Source organism: Melospiza georgiana, chromosome 12 (assembly GCF_028018845.1).
Source record: "Melospiza georgiana isolate bMelGeo1 chromosome 12, bMelGeo1.pri, whole genome shotgun sequence".
NCBI lineage: Eukaryota > Metazoa > Chordata > Aves > Passeriformes > Passerellidae > Melospiza > Melospiza georgiana.
Window position 1 is genome coordinate 2693534 of NC_080441.1, and position 23950 is coordinate 2717483.

General features: G+C 39.9%; 1 protein-coding gene across 3 annotated transcripts in view; it reads right to left on the reverse strand.

Annotated features, from left to right (window-relative positions):
• Positions 1 to 23950, reverse strand: part of PCDH11X (protocadherin 11 X-linked) — a 418629-nt gene that overhangs the window by 343200 nt on the left and 51479 nt on the right. For 2 of the 3 annotated variants that reach the window (XM_058032427.1, XM_058032430.1), the window contains exons 3-4: positions 11715 to 11762; positions 6148 to 8634 (exon numbers count right to left, since the gene is read on the reverse strand). In XM_058032427.1, the coding sequence (XP_057888410.1) occupies positions 6148 to 8634; positions 11715 to 11762 (2535 nt within the window). The remainder of the gene's footprint in view (positions 1 to 6147; positions 8635 to 11714; positions 11763 to 23950) is intronic. The other variant, XM_058032428.1, reaches the window with a different exon arrangement.

Here is a 23950-nt window from a genome sequence, read left to right on the forward strand (position 1 = left end):
GCTGCAGCACAAGGAGACACAGAAACACCTGCTATGGATGTTATTCTAAGTTCCTTACTCCTTTTTCTGCTTTATCCACTCTAACCCAAAAGTGCTGTTGCAAGACTAGAGGTGTCAGAAGGCTGCTGCGCCACCTAGAACTGGTTCTACGGGGATTCTGTGGAATTCATGCAAAAGCGTTGCTCCTAAAGGCATAAAATATTTATTTGAAGAATTATTTTGCATCTTTAATCTAATTATCATCAGCAGGATTAGTCCTAAAGATTCACAGAAATTAGGTTGCACTACCTAGAACTGGTTCTACAGGGGTTTTGTGGAATTCGTGCCAAAGCATTGCTCCAAAAAGCACAAAAATATTTTTTTATTTGAAGAATTATTTTGCATCTTGAATCTAAATTTATCATTAACAGAATTAGTCCTAAAGACTGACAGAAATTAGGCTGCCTTACCTAGAACTGGTTCTACAAGGGTTTTGTGGACCTCATGCAAAAGCATTGCTCCCAAAAGCATAAAATATTATTTATTTAAAGAATTATTTTGCATCTTCAATCTAAATTTATCATCAGTAGGTTTAGTCCTAAAGATTCACAGAAATTAAGCCATTCTGATCAATTATTTGACAGAAAAGAAAGCGCTGTCAATACCACAGTCCCCAAGACACCAGCCACTCACTGGTCAGGAAATTGCTATCAGCTGCAGATTATTGAGTGCAATACCTTCTGGGAGAAAGCAGGAAAATAAACAAGTGTGAAAATTAAACCAGAGTTAAGTCAGACTTCACTGTTAGCAATGGTTTATAGTTAAGTAAGGCATTTGAAACAGCACAGTTGGGTCACAAGGAGAAAAAAGTAAACTTTTCAGTTATCCCACTGAAAAAAATTATGTGAAAGGCACTAATTGTTTGAAAAATTACTTTGTTTCTATCCCAAGGCAAGTGGCTATTGGAGAGGGAGTTGTGTGTCATTCTGCACAAAAGTCACTCAGTTATTAATGCTGGAACCTCATTTACCAACTTCAGCATAAACTCAATCAATGAGCTCCTACTGGGAAAAAAAAAGAAAAAAAGTGCCTTTTTTTGCTCTCAATTTTTTTGTCATATTCAAAATCTTTCGTAATTTCTTAACACAAAACAGAAATTTCTTTTTCACTCCTTTTCATGCTCTGTTTTTGCCTTCTACTATGAGGCAAAGGGGGCACTTTCCAGATACCTCCCTCCATGATTTTCTAGTGAAAAGTATTAAAAGAAATCACTGAAGATTTTCTACCAATGTTGAACAGAGGAAAAGCATTTTCTTGACCAGCTTTACTTCAGCAGCGATCCACATTTAAATAATTGCTTGTTAACTCTGACTTGCACACTTTGACTCATATTTCAATTAGAAATCTCTTCTCCAAATTATTTTTTTTTCTTTTTTATGGTGAAATGAATGTGCATGGCAGCAGATCAGAACCACGAGCAAAATTACCAGTCAGAAAAGTAAGGTAAAATAACAAGAATACTTAGAATCACAGTAATCCATTTTAGGAAGGGCTTATACCAACAGTTATTTAGCTAAAAATTAGGAGAAAATGTTCTTTGAGTGTAATTTACTCTGTATCTGCCAAAACAGAACACCAGTGCTATGTCTGTTTTACACCTCAGAGCATCAGCCTTGCCTACTGATGATTACAGGATTCTAAATTGAACTCACTGTTATTACACAAAACAAAAAATCCTGCAGCTAAATATTGATAGAACAGGTGAGTTTCAGAGCTGTTCTTTTCAGGAACACTGCAATATTCCTGCAATATTCCTTCCACTCACATCCTGAGCAGACTGTTCTCACAGTGTAATGACATTTCAGCACATTTTAAATCAGAAACCCAAATACCCCATAACTGTAAGCAGGTCTAAGCAGGCAGTGAGAGAATCACAGAATTGATGCAGTGGGGGCCCAAAATTCAATATATTTGAAATGAGGGCTACTTTCCATTCAGGTTTCTGTGAGGAGTGTAATGCCTGCCTCCATCAGCTCCTAACAAACCAGCAGAGAATTTCATCTGAAATTTCTATTCATGAGTGTGGGTAAGTTCATAGATGAGAGAATCCCGCCAGCTGAACTCCACTAATGAAGATCTGCATCAGCAAAGTGACAGAAATCCATCTCCAGGCCTGCTCCCTCCCTCAGCAGCTTCCCCAACGAGGTGCAGCTGAACCCACTGACACACCAGAGACCTGTAGGGTGCAGGGAGAACCCCCCAAAAAAGCAGAAAATCCCAAATCAGAGCACATTGCACCTTCCAGCTCCTGCAGTGGCAGAGGTGCTGCCTCCATGGGCACTAAAGTTCTTCAAGTCAGAAAAATCTTGTTCTGGAGTTGAAGATGACAACCCAAAAGGACCTGAGTAACCAGGTGTAAATTTGCCAAGATTTCCCCTGTCCTGTTGTATGCATTCTACTGGTTTCCACATCTGAAATATCATTCAGTAAAAGAAAGGGACAAGAAGAATAGAATGCACTGCAGGTTCTGATGAATCTTTGCAGCTTTAGCTCCTTTGAATCAAGCTGCCACAGATAACACTGTGCTCTATAATTATTCATGTTTTGACTAGACAGGCTGATACCTAGGCAGGCATTTGAAATGTCTGAATGTTGTTTTAAAGTGCATGAGCAAAGATTTCAGATTTTGAAATCGTGTTACATGAAAATGAGACTGAAGCAAACTCCTCTCTACCTTCTTCTCATCATCCCCATGCAAATGCAAAGAGAATTAGAAGATTTGTGTCACTGTGGAGCACTTCACACACTTTGCTCCCACTGAGGTGAGCATCAAAAATAACTGAGCTTTTACAAAGCTTGCAGACAAATAAACTTTAAAGAAGCTTTGTGTTTCTGCACCAAAGAAAACTTTCTGAAGCCCACAAGTGCCAAAACAATGGAAATCTGATGGCATGGAAAATCAGTTTGATTTTTGAACACTCTAGATATCCTATTTGAAAGCCCTTATTATGAATAAGTCCCTTCACAATTTATCACTTGGTAAAACTCCTTTAAAAGAATTATCTCTACTACATCCACCAAAAATATTACTCTGAGGGTCTATTGTCACTAGTAGTGTTTAACTCCTGATAACTTCAGAATAACATCAGCACCTCTGCCCCTTGCCCTCACATACAAATAGAACAAAATTTGACCTCTCATTTAGGGGACATTACATGAAGAACAAACTTTCCCTCTTCAGTTTCCTGCAGTTTATGATTCAAAGTGTCCTCAGCTGCTTCAGGAGTCTCCAATTGCTTCCCCATAAAAATTTCAGCTGTGGCACTGCTGTATTTATTTGCCCACATGACCACTAAAGAGATATTTTGGGGGTTTTTTAGTAGAAAAACCTTTCCCTCTCTGCTTGCATGCTTTTTGAGTACAACTGCCATAATGACTTTCTGTCATTTTATAGATCACTTAGACAAATTTAGCAGTAAAGCAAAGGCATAATTTCCTTTCTTTAAAGACTCGAATCAATACCATTCAGACAGACACAAAATTTAGAGCTTCCAGAGAAAACATATATTTTTAGCTATACCACAATATTATTTCAAATATCTGAGTAGAAAACTTCGCATGAACAAACCTAACAATAGCTGAGGTGTGCATCCTATAATAATATCAGTCCCCATTACAAACTGAAGAGACGCTTCACAGTGAACAGAACATTCTTCAGGCTGCTTCAGAACCTTTGGCTTGTAAAATAGCTGCACTATGGTAAAAGTGGTAAATGATGATATTTCCCCCTCACATCAGGCATTTTATTTTCACTTCTCAGACTGGCACATCTCCCTTTTTAACTGAACTGACTTGTCCTGGAGTTCTCTGCAAATTCAGAGCGTGCCTGACACAAAATACTCCAGAACCACAGGGATGCTGTTGGTGTCTGAGGCTGAAGGGTGCTGGGACAGCAGCTGGAGACGGTTCTGTGCCTCAGGATTACTTCTGTTTATATTTGTTTGTTTTTTGGTTTTTGGTTTGTTTTTTTTTTGCTGGCTAACAGAGACAACTCTCAAGTAGCCCATCCTGAGCCCCACAAGAGATAAAACTATCCAGACTACAAATACAGGCTAGGAGTGAAAGTGACTTTTAAAAGATCTGTTGAGCTTTAAGAAATTCTTTACTTGTATTTGCTTACCAAAAAATATAGTTTTCATTTAGTCACAGTCAAACACAACACAAAGGATTTTCTCTAATGGTCTAACTTATGTATATAATGCATTAATGAAATTATATAATTTTTCTTAATGTGAATTCATGTGTTTAAAGGTGACTGCTCTTTCCAAATTAGTGTAAAGGGCCATTGAGGTGATCAGTTACCCTTCCTCCAAACAAGGTGTTCACTTTCATGCTGAAAAATATCCCTTAGAGAAGGATAGCTGCAATTTTAACAAAATCAGTGCAAACTGTAACAATAATCTCTTTTTTATCTATTCACCATATCATCCTAACAATGTTAGGTGCAGCTCTATGAAGATAAGCTGGTACCAGCTAGTGAGCATTAATAAAACCCCACAGTTCTATTCTGCTTTTCCAGATAGGAAAGCCTGCCACAGACCTTTAAGGCACAGATAAAAGGAAATGCTCCTTCCCCCAACCAACTTTGCAGAAGAGAATTGCTTCCCATGCCACTTTCTGGGTTTTCACTGCCACAGAAGGGACCCTGGGAGCCACGAGCTTGCTTTCTTTGTTGGCAGCATTACTGCAGGACAAAGTGGGTTTCAGCAGACAATGGCAGAACCTTTTCGACTCACAGGAACTGCACCAGAGCTCCATTGACAAAAATCACTTAGATCAGACCTACAGAAATGCTGGGAACAGCACTGCCCTCTGCTCAGAGTGATGGGAGTTCAAACAGACGAACAAACTGGCAAGAGGATTTTCTCGTATGCAATTTAGCTTAACACACCTAAATACATTGCTTAAAAAAATGTTATCCACGGTGATGTAGATCACCGTACAAATTTGTGTTGGTAAAGGGAACAAAATAGAATAAAAGAAACAACATATCCTGAAATTTTCAAAGATATGATGACTGTTCTGAATGAGAAGCTTTTTTAATGAATGCTGTTATCATTACAGTTGTAATAAAACAAAGCACCCTGAAAAAAAATCAGCTGGAGGAAGAAATTCACCAGACTTAAGTCATGCTGAGGATTTGCTCCCAAGCAATATATTGAGTTAAGCATATTATCAAGTTAAAATATATTATCAATAATAAAATAAACACTCCTGAAGTGTTACTTTGTGATTAATTCCTTAACCAACCAAAGCTTAACTAGAAAACTATACCCACTGAACCCTCTGTGATACTTGGGAAGAAAGACTAGCAAACAGGAAAAACAGAAAAGTTCTATTAAACTGTTCAAAATATGGATAAATATTAGATTCTATTTCCAGTGATTTAAAGCTTTTCTGTAGGGTCTTGAAGAATAAAGGGTACTTGAGTTCTCAATTTATTTTTAATTTTAAGCTGAAGATTCTTTAGACATTCCCTTTGTTGTACTGCATTTCTGAGGAGCTAATACCTGGTTTATCAGGCAGAGCAGCAAATAAGTGAGCTCAACTATGCTGATGTTTTTAATTTTTCCTTAACTCTGCCTGTCAGCTGTGTCATTCCACCACACTTAAGGCTCCTTCCAGTCTGAAAATGCCTCAAACTTCCAGAGGAAAATCCTCTCGTGCTCCTGAGAGACCTTGAAGCAAAAGCTACGCCCAAACGAAGGCGGCAATCCCAGACTCCATTAATATTAAGAACCACTTACGAGAGCTCCTCTAAAGCTTCACTGCTTTCCCCCCAGCTTGTTTGGATGCTCGAGCACACCAGGCTGGGGGGGACAGTCCCACCCTGAGCCCCGCGAGCTGCTCGAGGTGAGGCGGGAAGTGCCATGCTGCCATCTGCAGTCAGGACACCACCACAGGGAGCTCTGCCAGCTCCATCTCCTCACAGACAACGCTCTCTCCCCTTCCCATTTTCTCCCTTGCCGCTCAGGAAGCTGGAATTGTTTGTTTTACAACGCCTCAACTCTCAAAGCTTTGAGAACCTGCAGCGCCTCAAACTAGAGTTACAGGATTGGCAAAGTAAGGAGGGAAAGAGGGGAAAAATCACCTTAAAAATTCCATTACCTGTCTGGTGTGTATGGGGCCTGGGGTCTTGAAGCCTCCTTGACAGCTGCATTCAGAAACACTGTAAGGGTCCGAGCTGCTGGATGAGCACTTGGAAAGCGAGTCACAGCCCACCACAAAGGTGTTATCTAGAGGCAATTCCTGAATGACATGGTGCTTCTTGGGGGGTACAGGAGTCTCAGGTTTAATTTGAAAGGTAGGCTGCGGAGAAGCAGACTTGTAGTGCTTTGCTAAGTCTGGGCTGTCAGGTTTAAATGTGGTTGGTGTGGTGGCCCAGTTATATTTTCCCATAGTCTGTTCTTCCAGCTCTACGGGAATGTCTAAAGTGCCATTTATGTGCTCGTGGCCAGGATCATCAGGCTTAGATTCTTCAATAGTCACAAAGTTGAGGAGGAGACTCTTTGGAGAGCGCTTCTTCTTCTTCTTCTTTTTCTTGATCTGCCTATTTTCTTGGTTGGGGGAAACCCATTCACCACTCTGCTTATTTTTTTGGACAACCTTGTGCCTGGGTGTCTGGCGGCACCGGACTAGGGCGGTAACAAAAATTACCAGAATAACTGTCATGGTGCCTGCAATAATGGCAATGATGATCTTGACATAATCATTGGTCTGTGGGGTTATCTCACCATCCCCAATGTTCTGGCCAACTGGAGTTTCCATGTTCCTACGCACCAGCTCTTGCACGTAGGAGCTGTTGGTGACCGTCTCGTTCACAAACAAGTGCACAAGAGCTATGGTGTAAAGAGACTCCGGCTGCCCCAGGTCGTTCACCTTGATCACCAGTCTGTGCAGGCCATGATCTGATGTGATTACCTTCTCTTTCAAAGTGATGTTGCCTGTTAATTGGTCAATGGTAAACAAGCCCCTGGAGTTCCCACCTATGATGCTATAGCGGAGCTCTGCGTTCATTCCCGTGTCATTATCAACTGCAAAGACTTTGGTGACTACAGACCCCGGGCTGGCTGACGTTGGGACCAGCTCATAGGAATAATTAGAGGAGGGAATAACAAAAACAGGCCTGTTATCATTTACATCAACAACATTGATGGTCACTTTGGCAGTTGAGGAACGCTGCAGTCTTCCTCCATCCACTGCTTTCACCTGGAAAGTGTATGACCCCTGCTGCTCCCTATCAAAGGTAATATTAGGCCTTATTACACCAGTGAGGGGATCTATAATGAAATTATCTCTACCATTTAAGATAGAGAGAGTGACTGCAGCGTTGTCTCCCGCGTCAGCATCCGTGACTGTGATAAGCCCCACCGTGCCATACATGGGCAGGTTTTCTGGCACATAGAAATTATATTCATTATGTGTGAAAGCAGGGCTGTTATCATTCTGGTCCAGCACTGACACCGTCACGGTGGCATTGGTCTGCAAAGGTGGCATCCCATTATCCTTAGCCAGCACAGTGAAAGAGTACCTGTCCTGCTTTTCTCTGTCAAGCTTTCTCACTGCTGTCAGGATGCCTGTGCGGCGGTCCAGGTTGAAAATTGGGGGAGCATCAGGACCCAGGATGTAGCTGATCTCGGCATTCCGCCCACTGTCGGCGTCTGTAGCGCTGATCTTGGTCAGCTGAGTGCCAGGAGCGTTGTTTTCAGGGATGGAAAGGCCTATGATGGGCTGGGTGAACACTGGGGCGTTGTCATTTTCATCCTTAATTTTGATCAGGAGCATTGCAGACTGGTTTAAGGGAGGCTTCCCTGAATCTGAAGCCACTATTTTGATGGCATATTCCCGTGTAGCTTCATAGTCTAGAAAGGTGGCTGTCTCCAGGAGAAACTGATTATCAAACACTGGTTTTAGCCTGAAAGGAACATCGTGATCAGTAAAACAGGTAACTTTCCCATTCTGGTCAGCGTCCTTGTCCATGACTGTTATCAAAGCAATTTTTGTATTAAGGGGAGCCTTCTCAGACAAAAGCACTGTCCCGTTCACGGGGTTGATGATGTACCTGGTGTCTATTGAGGGGACATTGTCATTGATATCTGTGACATTAACAGTCACTGTGGCTCTCGAGGGGGTGGAGCTGCCATCGCTGGCCAGAACAGTCAATTTGTGCACGGGGGACTCCTCCCTGTCCAGCGGCTCGCGGATGGTGATGAGCCCAGTGGTGTTGTCGATGGCAAAGAGCCTTTTGGCCAGGCTGGAGATCTGGTTGCTGAAGTAGAAGTGGATCTGCGCGTTGGAGCCCAGGTCGGCGTCGGTGGCGTGCAGCTGGGACACGGAGGTGCCCACGGGGGCGTTCTCGGGCACGCTGACCTCCACGTCGTTCTCCTTGAACACCGGGCGGTTGTCGTTGACGTCGGTCACCGTCACCTGCAGGATGGCGGTGCTGGACCTCGGCGGGCTCCCGCCGTCCTCCACTTTGATTTTCATCACATAGGTGTCCTTCTGCTCCCTGTCCAGGATCTGCTGCACAATCAGTTGAGGCCACTTGTCTCCCTCGGGTGTCTCAGTTATGTCAAGGCCAAATACATTTTGACCCTACAAGACACAGAAAGAACACACTTTAGCTTGACAATGTATTTAAAAAGAAAAAATATCCCATTATCTTTCTGAAATTTTCATGGAATATAAATTCATGCATATACTCCATACAGAAATCTATATTTCTATATTTATGTTTATTATTCCATATCTAGTTTTGCTTTAAGCTCCAGAGCCTTGAGAAAGCTGCAGAGCAAACATGGCAATAAACAGATACTTTAGAAAAAGGGGAAAGTAAGAGTGGTGGTGATTTTGTGCATCCAGATTCTCTATTCCTAAAGAAAAGTTATTAAATTCCTGTACTGATGTAATTCAGTTTCTCTGTTGTATGAGTGAGTGTGGAAATGAGGAATGAAGCCAAAGTTCAGTCACTGGAGGGCCTATTCCAATATTCAATGTCAAGGAAACCAACAAAGATAAAGGGATTATTTCTCTGTTTGTGGAGCAACTCTGGACATGATCTGAAACCATTAGCATAAAAAACCAAACCAAAACAAAAAAACCCATCAAACCAATACCATCACTGATCAAGTGCTTACTACATAATTTAGATGTCAGATGATACAGACAAAACTAAATCCCAACAGTTAATCAGAAATATATTTAAAAACTCATTAAAGCTATTCCTGCACTCATCATTATATGTTTTATATTTGTAGTGAAAATGCAATCCCAGTGAAAAAAAGAAGACTTGTTTTCATTTCAAAAATATCACAGAACTGTGAGATCAATTTGAAAATGATCAATATTTTTCATGAGGTTTGTTGAACATCTCTGGAACTGCATCAAAATGCTACATATATTGCACAAACACAGCTTTTAAAAAAAACAGTAGTGCTGACAAATCTGCTAAAATAAATATTGGAATCTAGAACTAAATTCTCTCCCTTGTGCTGTCCCTTCAGACAAGCAGGAATGCAGAACAGTACAATTATCCTCTTTTCTCATATCTCACCACATAGAGGAATGATGTAAAGAAACTTTTCCAGCCACAACTTCCATAAGGGCAGGGCTAGAATGCAGACAGCTAATGCTGAATGCATGGGATGACCAGAAAAAAGAAGGCATAAATAAAATTGTGGGCTAACTAGGAGTTCCTTTTAATGTGTAATATTTGGAAAAATGAACAACTGTTCTTCCTCTGTTTATTCTTCTCCTCTTTCACCTTTACTCAGGTAACTGCTATAGGATCATAGATGGTTTGGGCTGGAAGGGACCTTAAAGATCCTCTCATTTCCACTGCACCAGCTGTGCTCTGAACTGGTCTGATACACTCCAGAACAAAGCAAAAGAAAATATTCCCAGTATTCAAGATTGCTCATTTCTCATGAGTTGCAAAAGATTTGCGTTCCCTGTTCCCCACCACTAAGTGAATGCATTTATAGCTTCTACAAACTTCTGAGTGAGGCTGAACTCTCACTGATTCGTTCCTCAAAGCCAGATTTTGACCTTAGATAAGCCATCTTTTATTTCATGGGGCAGAACTATTCATCCACACGTGCAAAAATCACTGTGCCACTTGCACAGCATTTGTGGCAACATTAAGTTGCAACTGGGGACAGTATAAAGTAAACTGGAACACATTTTGAAGCAGTAAAACAAATACAGATTTGGCTTCTTTAGCAGAAAATGAAAATATAAGCCCTGCAAATTGTTTCTAAATCAAGATATACATTTTGAACCAATTAGGGTAAATTTTAGAATGGTAATTGTATGCTGATAGGAAGCAGAGCGTGAGTTTCCTCCTCATATTCAATCTGGCTAGCAGTTATTTGCAATAAGTTTCATAATTACAAAGAAATTATAAATCATATATTCTATGCTTTACCATAGATTCCAGAGGAAAGAAAATAACAGAAGCCAGAGTAAAAGGAACCTGTCAGCTCTCTTTGCCTCTTTATTTGTACACAGGCCGACAGATGGGCACTGATTATTCTGCCATTAGATCCCACAGCTACAAGAACGTGGGACAGACTTTGAATTCTCGTGGCTGAACGTGTGGTGCCCATCTCTGCTTCCCTCATCCAGCATGGGAGAGGGGCTTTTCATCACAGCAGATGAGTTTGATGTAAAATGTGGTGCTTTAGCTCCCCATTATTAGCTGTGAATGACTAGAGAACAGAAAAGAATGTGAAGATCTCTTCCAAGTTCATTATTAACACATGAATAATTTTCTGTGGAAAGAAATATTATCTATGTCTATTTCTTCCTATTCATTACAGGTTCAGACATCTTTTTAAACTACAGAAAAACCATTACAGAGAAGTAGACTTTCTCTTAATTCTAACAAGAGTAACTATTTCAATTTGTTGAAATAAGAATATTTCATGTTGTTTAAGAGATAAGGTTAGGTGTGAAATGCTGCAAATTAACAGACACATTTTCTAAGAACAGATAGTTCTCACATTCTAAACATTCAAAAAAATTTGATTAAACATTCAAGAAATATATTTTTAAAACTATAAATATCTACTTCTCTCCATTATGAACAAAGAAATTGAGAACTAAAGTGAGAAACATGAACAAAAACCTTCAGGATTAATTTCTTGATGTTGAAGTAAATAGCTCTACCATCATTAAAAGTTCAGTGCAGTTAAAATTTCCATTAGGGTCAGATTTCTATTGGGACTGAACTGCACCTCAGTCACCACATTATCCCAGAGATCTGAAGGATTTGTTCACACTGGGAAGGGCAAGAGTCCATTGGAAAAGCACAGTGGATAATTAACAGTTATAGAACACCTTTGCCCATTAAAACAACTTGCAGAAATAATCTGCTCCATTGATATATCACCATCCTTAGAGAAGAATGGGAGTGATAAATACAAGATTGAATTTTTAGATTTAAAAATACAACTTAAGCACTAACTATTGGAGCTAAACCAAAGTTATGCCCATCTCAGAGCCTGGATTAGCTTAAAGAGGTTCTGACCCTGCCCACAAGATCCCTTATCAGGGCAATAAGGAGCTCTGTTACCTTATCCAACTTTCATCACAGCCATTTCCATGGATTTGCACACACAATCTCTCAAATAATGAAACTTTCTTGTTGAACACTCCCTACTGTGGATATTTACCTGGTCATTTGTAATGGATCCAAATGTCCTTTTCGGAGCTGTTTTGGGCTGTCATGTGAATAAAAAATTAGAGAGGATTTTAAAAATTGCAACATTTAGGTCGTTTCATAAATACATCATCAATGACACACGGACACACAGTGTGGGAAGGCAGAACAGCTCCAAGTGCTGCAGACAGGACTGGATGTGACAAAGTGCACAGAACCTACACACAGATATTGCATTGCACAGCATTCCACCACAGGCTTCTGTTAGATCTGTGGGGCACTGACTGCCTGGACATTGTGGGGAAGAATGGGAAAACAGATCAGCTTCTGGTTAATGCTGGTAACACAGACACGGTCCACTGTGTTCAAAACATCCAGTGGACCTGTGCTTGCAGAGCAGTAAATTGGCAAAAGGCAGCAATTTCTCAAAGTGGGGAAGGGAAAGAATGTTGTGCTAAATAATGCTACAAACCCAACTGCTCGTGATACAAAGTGCTCAGATTGAGAGAGGCCACCAGTGATTATCCCCTAAAACACACAAATTATGTAATTGTCTGTAACAAGTCTGCATTGTGAGCTGACAAAGCGTAGATCAACACTGTCCTCACTCTTCATTCAGAAGGGGATTCTGAACCTCCAGAGAAAGCCACAGGAGCAAAGGCAGCTCATTGTTTTGTGGCTGCATCTTCACCCTGCACTTATTATCAATCCTTGAGGCACTGTAAATGACAAACACATCACCAGATGTCCTTGGTTCAGCTCAATGTCAAACACAAGTCAAGGGCCATGCACAGCTCAAACTTTCACTCATATTCTACAGGAACTCATCTCAATGACTGCTGCAACAAGCTAGAAGTACACATGCAAGCAATCATTTTAAAAGAGAAAAGGAATAAGAAGAAGAATATTAAAATATCAGTTTCTCATTAGAAAGTAAATCAGTAATTAATTAAGCAATTACTTAAATAAAAACCTTTGGCTGAAATGTAGTTTTGAGTCCAAAGGACCCTAAAATCTTTTCAGAAAGTCAATAGAATAATGCTAAATGCTGGTTATTTCACATGGAACATCACAGAAAATCTTTGCAGAACTTCAAGACAGGTCCCAGACATTTTTCCTTGCCTGTTTTTCCATGACATATGGAGCTGCTCTGTGTCTGTGCTGTCTGTCAGCAGAGAACAGAGAACAGCTCCAGCTCTGAATGCAGAAAACAGACCACAGTGACATGGTGGACAACTTTTCCTACAAAAGCTGAAAACTAAACTTGCAGTTTTGTTTCAAAGGCGATACTTTGGCTGTGAAATTGTGAATTGCCAAAGCCAAGTTAATGTCTCAAACACAAAATATTCCACATGGCAGGCAGTAATGGATCTGTGCGTCTGCAATGGGTGCATGGGGATGCACTCAGATCCAAACCTCCCCAAGTGGCGCAGCTCTAATAAAGGTCCCAAGTCTGCTATTATTCACCCAGTGTGCAATTTGCTGTCCATGCATTCTAGAAAACTGCCATTTTTTGGACAGCTGTCCTGTTAAAGACTCTACAGTCACTCCTCTCATGACATCCCACAGCTTACAACCCAAAGTTACTGGAAATAAGTGTCATTAGTAGCAGCAGTTACCTTATGAACTGAGTGGCAAAACTTCAAAGGAGAAAAATAACATTACAAAGGTAAGAATTCCTTATAATGCAGACCTCAGCAGAGTTGCTTGCAGATTTGAAACACTCTCTTTGTCAAAGCAATTCAGTCTTTTAATTTGTAGGCCAAGATTTTTAAGGCTTTTGTTCAATTTATGGTTTTCTGTCAGTGTCATGCACTGTTTCTATTGGTTTCCTTTGAAGCAAGAAAAAAGTTTAGCTTGGAATAAACGGAACTTTCAGGTTCAGAACCACAGTAAAAATAGGATTTGTAAGCACCCAATTATGCATAAACCTAAAGTGCATTTTCTGCATTCAGAATCCCAATTAGCTCCATTCCTATGGAAGAGTTGAGGGGATCATATTATGAGCAATGTCTGCACCATAACTTGCTACTTCTTCTCCACCTATACCAAAAAAAACCCCAAAAAATCCAAAGAAAATCAAACCTAAAAAACCTCATAAACCTGAATATTTTATTGTAATAAAAATTCACTTCATCCACCTCTAAAAACAGGGGTGGCAATAATGGTGAACCCACATTGCTGCTATAACAGGACACAAAATTCCCAAGAAACTCCTTTCAAGGAACTGGGCCATCACTTGAGTGGTCTTTCACAATGCACAGCAAACATACAATTTTATATTTCAGAAAAATATGCAGCTGCACCACAAAACTGTAAGGAATTTATGTTCACAAGACTCTTGCTGTATAAACAGTCGCAGACTAACTAAAGATGGAAAACTGAAGTACAGAGACACTTTTATCAATTGTCCAAAGTTTGTAACTGGTCTGAGAAAGGCAGCCACTTCTGAGTTACTAATCATGTTTCAAATTAAACTTCAGAATTTTAAACTTTAGAAGCTAACTGTTAGAATGCCACTTTAGGAGCTAAACTTAAGAATTGTAAACTTGAGGCAAATTTACTTCAGTTAGAGACACTTTGACCAAAACAAGGGAGGTCAACAGCTGCAGGTAACAACCAGGGAGGAAACCTCCCCTCCTAATCTCCTCCATTACGGTTGTTCAGAAATATTCACAGACATCCCACTGAACAAAAAGCTACATTTTCAACACCCTGAGGATATTCAGATTAAGGTATTAAACATGTTTGAGCTTTGCTCTGAATTCCCATGATAAAGCTCCAGACACCTGACGTTTCTGCCTTTGGATTCACTCACTACAGATGTATAATGAAGGGAAAAAAAATAGGATTTATACCAGGCAACAATACAGCCAACAAGTGCATTTTGATATTTGCATTACACAAGGTGACAGTTACACATTTGCTCTATTTCCTGGCTGAGCACAGGCACAGAACCGAGGATGTGCCAGGAAGGGAAATAAATGAGCGCGAGGCTCCGGCGCAGCGCTGCGCCTTTGGAGGGGAGCGCTGACAACCCCGTTCAGCTGCTCAGAACAGCTCCTAAATCTCAACCTCCTTGTGCCTTGGCAGCCAGAGGCTCTGCCTGAGCTCCCGGTGGCACCCTTGGAGCTCGGGGTGAGCCCTGCCAGGTGCTGGTGAGGGGTGAGCCTGCTGTGCCCTCCTCTCATCATCAGCGCAGCCAGGCAGGAGGGGACTCAACCTGGCAGCCACTTGTGCAGCAGGAACACTGCACAGAAACATCCCAGCCAGCTCTGAAAGCTCCTCTTCCCTGCAGCAGGGGCTGTGCAGCATCCCCAGCTGGCAGGGATCTCAGTGGACATGGGGGTTACGGGTGTGTGCGGACCCAGTTCGCGGCAAATGGGATAACAAAATATAAAATAGACTGCAATAAAATAGACTTGTGCCACAGACATCTTTTATGGAAAATACTTTCTTTAGGATTTTTCCTGCTGAGAAGCTGGGAGGCCTCAGGAACAAAATGCAAACAATGATTATCTGCTGCTGTGGGATGCAACAGGTGCATCTGGGATTGGGCTCATGGGGTTGTTTCTAATTAATGGCCAATCACAGTCAGCTGGATCAGACAGAGTCCGAGACACAAGCCTTTGTTATCATTCCTTATTTTCTATTCTTAGCTAGTCTGATGAAATCCTTTCTTCTATTCTTTTAGTATAGTTTAATATAATATATATCATAAAATAATAAATGAAGCCTTCTGAAACATGGAGTCAGATCCTCGTCTCCTCCCTCAGCCTCAGACCCTTGTGAACACCATCACAGACTTGTGCTTTGCTACACACATCTGCAAATCAGCATTCATTAAATTAATGTACAGTTATTATCTCATTCCCTCCTATACACACATCCACACACAAATTCAGTGTGCATGATACCTTTAAAACAATGGCATCTTCACTAAGAAAAAAAACCATATTCTAACCTCTGATGCTGCAGCTTTTCCAACAAGTTGTTTAGCAAGATTGCCTTCCTTGACCTAACACCCTCCTAAAGCTCAAGTTCAGCTGGGAGCAAAATCACTGCACTTTCCCTCAATGCTTACACTTCTAGGGAAAAATGATGACAAAACTTCCATGAGAACATCAGGAGCATCTCACACACACACCTGGAACCCCCCACACTTCAGAAACACGAGCAAATTCCTTCATGTGCAGGGCCAGCACTTTAATGTTCCATGTGTCACTGCTTTATGAAAGTGGATTCAAAAATCCACAGCCTTAACAGAGAAAATTCACGACCCACGTGGGCAGAAAAATATAACAGGGTGAGAAATACACTCCAGCAGAAAACAGTTTACATCCTCCAATTGGAGCAGATTTCCCCAGCTTCCACAGGCAGGCTTTAGGAATTCTGGACCTGTCACAAGTGCTGCAGAAATGACCTGATCATGAGCCCCTCTCAAGGCCTCCACTCTGCAGGGTTTTGTAAAAATCAAAATAAGAAGGAGTGCATGAGTGTGACATTTAACTGCCACGGGATCAGTTTTGCTTCTGAAGGAAATAAAGCTATACTTTTTCAAGGAACGAAAACTTATCCTTTTTTTATTGCTCTCAGAAAATAACAGTGAGGCTCCCATATTAAACTGTAAAAGTGTGTGATGTATGCAAGATGCCACTTCACTGCACATGGGATGATAATAAATAATACTGCAATTTCAGAGTAATAAATGGGAGATGGTGACTGAGACGACAGTGACACTGCTAAAAATAGTTCCAGAGAATTCTAAAACTCAGTAAATAGAAGCCTTTCACCATAGTGATCAAGGAGTGTAGGGGATAAACCAAAAATGTATTTTCTGGTGTTGATTTCTCAGGAACTTGACTTCTGCCTCCCCCAGTGTTACTGACTCCTATTTATCTGACTCACTAGAACAAGAGCAAGATAAAAAAGGAGAAACATTTCCTTACTGTAAGGCAGCAACTTGAGTCTGAAAATCAATTTTGAGAAGAAATCTCTTGCTACCTGTGTGTATTGAAAGTTCTAGCAAATAAATTGTCCTGACTTTCCAGTTAATGAGTTATATTCTGAGAAAATGCTTCCCTGTGAGTTTGGGATCAAAAAAAATCTTAGAAGTGTATTTGATTTATACTTCAATATCTAGTTTTACTCAAGAATATATTCCTTTCTAAAAACAAAAATAAAACTCCAATTTCACTCTAATTGAATGCGCTTGAGCTATTTCTCGGTCTTAAAATCAGAGATGAAATTGAAGTAACTGATTTGTAAGAAAGAAAATAAATTTAAGAATATTAGAATGGCATGTTTACAAGGGAAACACCAAACACTCACCATTCCATTCCAGCCTTTCTGCTGAGTTTTTCTTCACTGTTTATATTCCCTAATAGCAGTTTAGTCATGAATATACACTAAAAATTATAGCTAATGGACAGAGATTTTTTTTCCTCCAAAAGGGAAGAAAAAAATCAAAGAAAACCATGAGAGCAGAGAACACAACAAGACAATATTTAAGCAGGAAGAACAGCAGCTTCAGATGGTAAATACAACATCCATCTCCTGCTGCAGAGATCTGGATTAGTATCACCTGGTAATGCGAGTCCTCCAATAAATTATAAACTGAGACAAACCCTCCCACAGCTGATGGGGAAAAAAAGCAGAGAATGGTGAAATGGTGAATGTTTGGAGTAAAAAAGCAGAGAATGGTGAAATGGTGAATGTTGGGAGTAAAAAAGCAGAGAATGGTGAAATGGTGAATGTTGCGAGTAAGGGGAGTGATGGGCTGTGATCTCAGCAAGGTTAATTCCAGAATAAATACCACAGCTCAGGAGCCATTTAGCAATGTGATTTAGCCCTCTCACAAAGTGTGCTACTGCAGAAAGAGCGAATTAAACCAAGGCTGGTGAAGCCATTTCTCCCCAGAAATGGCTCCTACAGCCCAAGCCAAAGGGAAAGCCCAACCTTTCCCAGGTCTGGGTGCACACACAGTGCTCTCCTGAGGTAAATTCAATCCCTGCCCTAAAACAGATGTTCCCAAACAGCAGCCCACAAACTGTTTGTGCTACAATAAAGCTCTGTAACGGGCACACACAGAAATTGGACCTGAGGCCAAAATCATGAACAGCGCTGGGGCAGCTGCCCCCATGCCAGGCAGGGAGGTGCCAGGGTGGGAAACCAGAGCTGAGAATTGCCCAGAGCCCTCCCAGCTCCCACTGTGACCATAAACACCCATCAAAGAGCCAGCCCAGCGCCCAGAGAGCAAGGACAGCACCTCAGCCACACACAGGGTGGGACAGGGACTGAGCAAACCCTCTGAGGAGGAAGAGATGCTCTCCATAATTCAATGTGAAGTCAAGCCTTCAAAAAAAGCAATGTAAACAAGTGATTCCACCAAACCCAACCCATTAAAATATTTAATCCTGAAATGAAATATTACCTTATGTCCATCACCTGGGGAAATGACCATTAGCACAGAATATAAAGCACAGCTCAAACAATTTAACTTAAACAGTCTTGAAACAATTTTCATCTTAGTTAGACTTGATCTATACCTTGATTTATACACTTAATTCTTTTCTGTGTCTTTATCTTAGAGGGTTTAGCATATTATTAGGATTATTGCATATTGAGTTATTAAGCTAGGAACAATAATTCAATGTATTACGTTGATGAAGCAGTCAGCTAAACAAACAGTTGATTCTGAATTCAAAGATTTAGTTGGGCATGTTACTATTTTTAAAACCTGCCTAGGATGTTCTACCAAATACTACATCTGTCATTATTCATCAGGTTCACAGATACTGAAAGAACACAAACCAAGTGCTCTCCAAGACAGGACTGAGTCAATTTGCTCACAGAAATTTGCAGGACTGCTGTCTACAATAAAACAGGTTTCAGTTGTTATGTGGATTCAAAATAAAGCACTATCTTCAAATCCTAAGGTGACACTATAAAACTAAATTTTTTATGTGTTCTACCTACAGAGTCAAAGCTCTGCTTCCACACTCAATTAACTTTACTGGTAACATAAGAAGAGGCCTACTGTGGTTATATGTGGAAGCACCCATTGTGAAATGTAAAATTAAGTGAAACCTGTTTTGAAATCCAACATTATGGCTCTTAACAAAACAGCAAAGCAGAACTGAATTAGTGAAAGTGGCTGTGACAGCTGAAGCCACGGAGCTTCCAAGAGGGCTCAGCATTATTAAAGATTTTCCTTATGATGCTCTTAGGCACAATCTGATTAGTTCCAACAGCTGCCCAGCAGGAAAAGCCAAGCCATCACTCCCAGGGACACTCAAATAAAGCACCTTGAAAAAGGGGAAGGGAAAAAAAAAAGGGGAAGGGAAAAAAAAAAGGGGAAGGGAAAAAAAAAAGGGGAAGGGAAAAAAAAAAGGGGAAGGGAAAAAGAAAAAGGGGAAGGGAAAAGAAAAAGGGGAAGGGAAAAGAAAAAGGGGACGGGAAAAGAAAAAGGGGACGGGAAAAGAAAAAGGGGACGGGAAAAGAAAAAGGGGACGGGAAAAGAAAAAGGGGAAGGGAAAAGAAAAGGGGAAGGGAAAAGAAAAGGGGGAAGGGAAAAGAAAAGGGGGAAGGGAAAAGAAAAGGGGGAAGGGAAAAGAAAAGGGGAAGGGAAAAGAAAAGGGGGAAGGAAAAAAAAGGGGGAAGGAAAAAATCCACTTTGCATAAATGCTACTCAAGTCTTTGTTAGAGATAATGAGTAACAAAAAAGGAATTTTCTTTGCTACTTTGCCTGTGAAACTCAGTAGCCTGAAGCATATGCTGTGCTGTGACAAATGTGCCATTGAACTTTAAAACAATATTCAAAATAGATTCTGGAAGACTTCACTCCAGTTTGCAGAACTCTCGTAGTATTGTCTGAGTATCACAAGAGTGATGAGTAGTCTGATATTTTTACCACTTCTTCCAGTGCCCTGGATGCTAAGTTAGGATTTTAAGAGCCACAGACACAGCATTGCCTGTGAAAGGCTTCAAGCCTGGGACGCAGATTTTCAGCCAGCTGGAGCCCTGGATCAAAAACTCCATCATCAAATAATTTTGAAGTTGTTATTAAAGTTAATCAATAAAAACCACACAGGTTTTAATTCACAAAGGTAAATTCACTTCTGAAGAAGGTTTGACTGTTCTTCCAGTTTCTGAACATAGGAAAACTTAGGAGAAAATCCTATTTCTAGTGTTGCAAAGTTTTCTGCCACTGGGCAGTTCTGGTTGTGCCTCTGGGCTTTACTTCTCACCTTAGCTCAGGAATATACACATTTAAAATAAAAACCAAATAATTTTATTTCTGCCTAAGGTAACATAATGGACATGGATATTAGTGAAAAATGTCTTTGCAGTTTCTCAGCTTCTCCCTGAGCTTATAAAACTGTATACTTTTTAAAGTTAAATAATAAAGAGGAAGTATTTTATCACTGCATCCAAAATGCTGTTTTCATAGTATAACAATGCTGTAAACAGAAATTAAAACAAGAGATCATCACAAAATGTAGCATCTAAAACTTTGACAATGTTCTAAACACACTGTCCCAGACATGTTTTATGGAAAATTCTTTCCTTGGGATTTTTCCTCCTGAGAAGCTGGGAGGCCTCAGGAACAAAATGCAAACAATGGTTATCTGCTGCTGTGGAATGCAACAGGTGCATCTGGGATTGGGCTCATGTGGTTGTTGCTAATTAATGGCCAATCACAGTCTGCTGGCTCAGACTCTTAGTCAGTCACAAACCTTTGTTATCATTCTTTATCTATTCTTAGCCACCCTTCTGATTAAATCCTTTCTTCTATTCCTTTAGTATAGTTTTAATGTAATATATACCATAAAATAATAAATCAGCCTTCTGAAACATGGAGTCAGATCCTCATCTCTCTTCTCTTCCTGGGACCCCTGTGAACATTACCACAACACTCAAATTTTAAAATCTGGAATTTTTACAAAATAGACACAAAATCCCATTGGAAAAGCTGGACATATGGGAAAAAACCCCAAACCAACAGATAAGAATATCAGAATCACCACTGCTGGGCAAGCAATCTGTGAGCTCAAACTGGCAGAAGTTCAGGAACAGCTTGGGAAAATATTCTGGTGATTCCCAAGCATCTGATATCAAATGTTAGAGACAGACCCAAGACCAGAGGAAATTCAGTTTGATCCTGCCGGGCCAAGCTTGGGCCAGCCCAGAAATCAGTGCCTGTCCCTCCTCTTCCCCCTGGGAGGAAGATCCAGACTTTGGAAACACAGACCAGCAAAGACTGAGCAGGCCAAAGCCCAGTTCAGATGATAAATTAAGGTGGCCAGCAAAGGTCATCACATCCTCACATAATGCACTTCAAAACCCAGACAACCAAAACCTCAGAAGCAGATATTAAAGCAGATATTAAAACACACAAACACTGACAGGATTTTCTCTTCAGCTTTGCCAAAGGTCCACTCAGACACTGAGCTTCACTGCCAAGCTCTGGGTGATGCTGGCAGCTGAAGGTTTGAATTATTCAAAATGAAGGGTTTTTTATGAGAGAGGGGCTGGGCTACCTCAGAATTTAAAAATAAGCATTAAGGTAGAATCTTACAAAGAAGCAGATAAGCTGGAGACTTCCAGGAACTCATTTGAGTGCTGATATTGTACAAGCAGAGTGAGTATCTTGGATATTCAACATGGATAAATACTTGATTACATAAAACAATAAAAGTGATTATTGTAAAAAAATAAAAGGTTATAGGAAAGTTCTATCAGTATTTTAGGCTCTATTTTTAAGACTGACTTTCAAATTATGGCATCCACAATAGTTCTTGGCTTTCCCAACAAATACCAATTCACAAAAAAGTCATGTGTAAGTGCCAGAGTATTATTTCTGATATTAGATGGGAAAGAGGATGAGGAACAAAATAGAAGTTACTCCTTTGTTTATACCTTTAAGTCTGCTGCAATAAATTATCTTCAAAAACACCTAATGGAAATGAGGATGGAAATTATATGGCTGGGGTAAGGATGAAAAGGAAAATGTATTCTGCCAGTGAAAAAGCCATATAATATCCCAGTCTGAAAAGCACAGAGGAATATCCTGACTCAAAAGAAAAAGAAGAGAAAAAAACCCCAGAAAACGTCAATTTGCTTGAAAAAGCAGAGGAAAAAAAACTACAATTATTTGACTTTGGAACATCAGCAATAACCAAAGCAAGAACGCATCACATTAATAGAGCCAGCAATTACAGCACAATGAGAGAAAAATGGATTTCAATACTGAGAGCTGATGACTCAGAACTCCTTTCTTTTAGCAATGTTTCTTTTTGTTTCTTCAGAATTGTCTGAAACACTCTTTGCTACATGTCCCAGCTTCAAAAGCTCCACAGGACTTAAGTGTTCAGACCAATTATGTTTCTGGGCTAGAGAACATAAATCATTTTGCAATATACCTTTCTTTCAGGAATAAAAATAACTGCACTAATGCAGTCAAGTGCCATGAACCATAGCTGACACTTGATTTAAATATATTTTTGATAGCTCTTTCTTCTTAAATGCAAGGAAAGTGTTCCAGACAGTGTATTTGGGGAAAAAACTAGCTAGGATATTTAAATCTTTATTAATAAAATCCAATATTAGAATGCTTAAAGTAAATATAAAATCAAGAACATATTATTATAAAAGCTACTTCAATATATTAATTGTGTATTTTACAACAACTTAAATCAGGAAAAACTGAAACTACTTCTCCTATTTTCAAAACATATCCTAAAAATTGGAAATTTCAAAATCTTCATCTTCCCCATGGATGGGATGAAAAATGAGTCTTAGAAAAGTGAGTTGGACAAAAGAAAAATCTTTTGCAATTAATATTCACCTTTTATTTTTCTTTTATTTACTCAATATTTTGAAAATAGCAGAATTTTTTGATCACCTCACAAGCACAGGTGAAAAAAGATGACTATTCCTTAAAAAAACCTGAATTTTTAATGATCTGAATAATATTAGGATCTGCTGGAAAACTAATTCCAGGTTTCTCATGACAGCCATCCAAAATATAAATAAGCCATGCATCGATGCACCCCTTACAGTAAGTAAAGGAAACAGAAAAAAGTAATCCTTGCAAAGTTATTCTGAAACAAGAATTACAGTGGTTCCAAAGAACTTTAACATGCAGTAACCATTATCTGATACTCTTGAAGGGCTTGTAATAATTGTTTTTATTTGATTGAAAAAATAATGATCTTTGAAATGTTTCTTGCCTGGCTGGTGACAGCTATTGCTGATTTTTAACTACAAAAATTACCAAAAAAAGTTTAAATGCCTTTGGATACAAGACGGCCAGTGTATCATGCAGATGCATTAACATAATTTATAAATAAATGGCCTGAAATTCAGACACCTGTTTCAGGTCATTCTTTAAAGATAAAATAAGGGCCACAGAAAGGCATCTCTATTCACAGATAACACTGAATATACAAAAATAACGTCCCAACACCTTGGCAATGTTGTTGTGGCATTTGAAATGGGCTCCAACCTCTTTCTTTAGTGATGTACAAAAGTATACATTTAAAACGTGGTAATTTGCAGACAGTAAGAAAAAATAAGGGTGCAGCATCATCTGTCCTGAGGGCCCCTTTATTTCCTTTTGTAACTTTATTTCCTTTTGTAACTGCAAACTTCATGTTTGCAGTCCCAATACCATACATTTATGCAACCTAGAGAATAATTTCATTTAGAAGGGGTATTTTAGTGTTTTTACTGGGGTTATCAATCAAGAGCAGGATAGATCACGCAATTGGCAATTTCGTATAAATTAAAAAAAACTTTTTCCTTGACGGCTGTTGAGAAATTGTTCCTTTCTCAGTGCCGGCAAACTCACAGACTGTGTACACAAATCCTGAGCCCTGTGTGCTCAGGAAGCATCCCCACAACTGAGCTAAAGCTGATGTGTGTGGACATCAGCTAAAGATGCTGCTGAGCAGATGAAGATGAAGAGGAGCTCTGTGTTTGGCAGGTGGGTGCCTCGCAGCCCCAGCCTATCATCCTCTCCCTCTCTCAAACATGCTAACTTACAATATATAAGTTGTTTTTTTTATTTATCCTCTCTGAAACATGGTAACTTATAATACATAAGGGTTTTTTTCTATTATTTTCGCTCATTACGCTGTTTGCAGTCCCACTATCAGTCATCTATGCAAACCAGAGTACAATTCCACTTACAAGGGCTATTTTAGTGTTTTTACTGGGGTTATCAATAGAGAGCATGAGAGATCC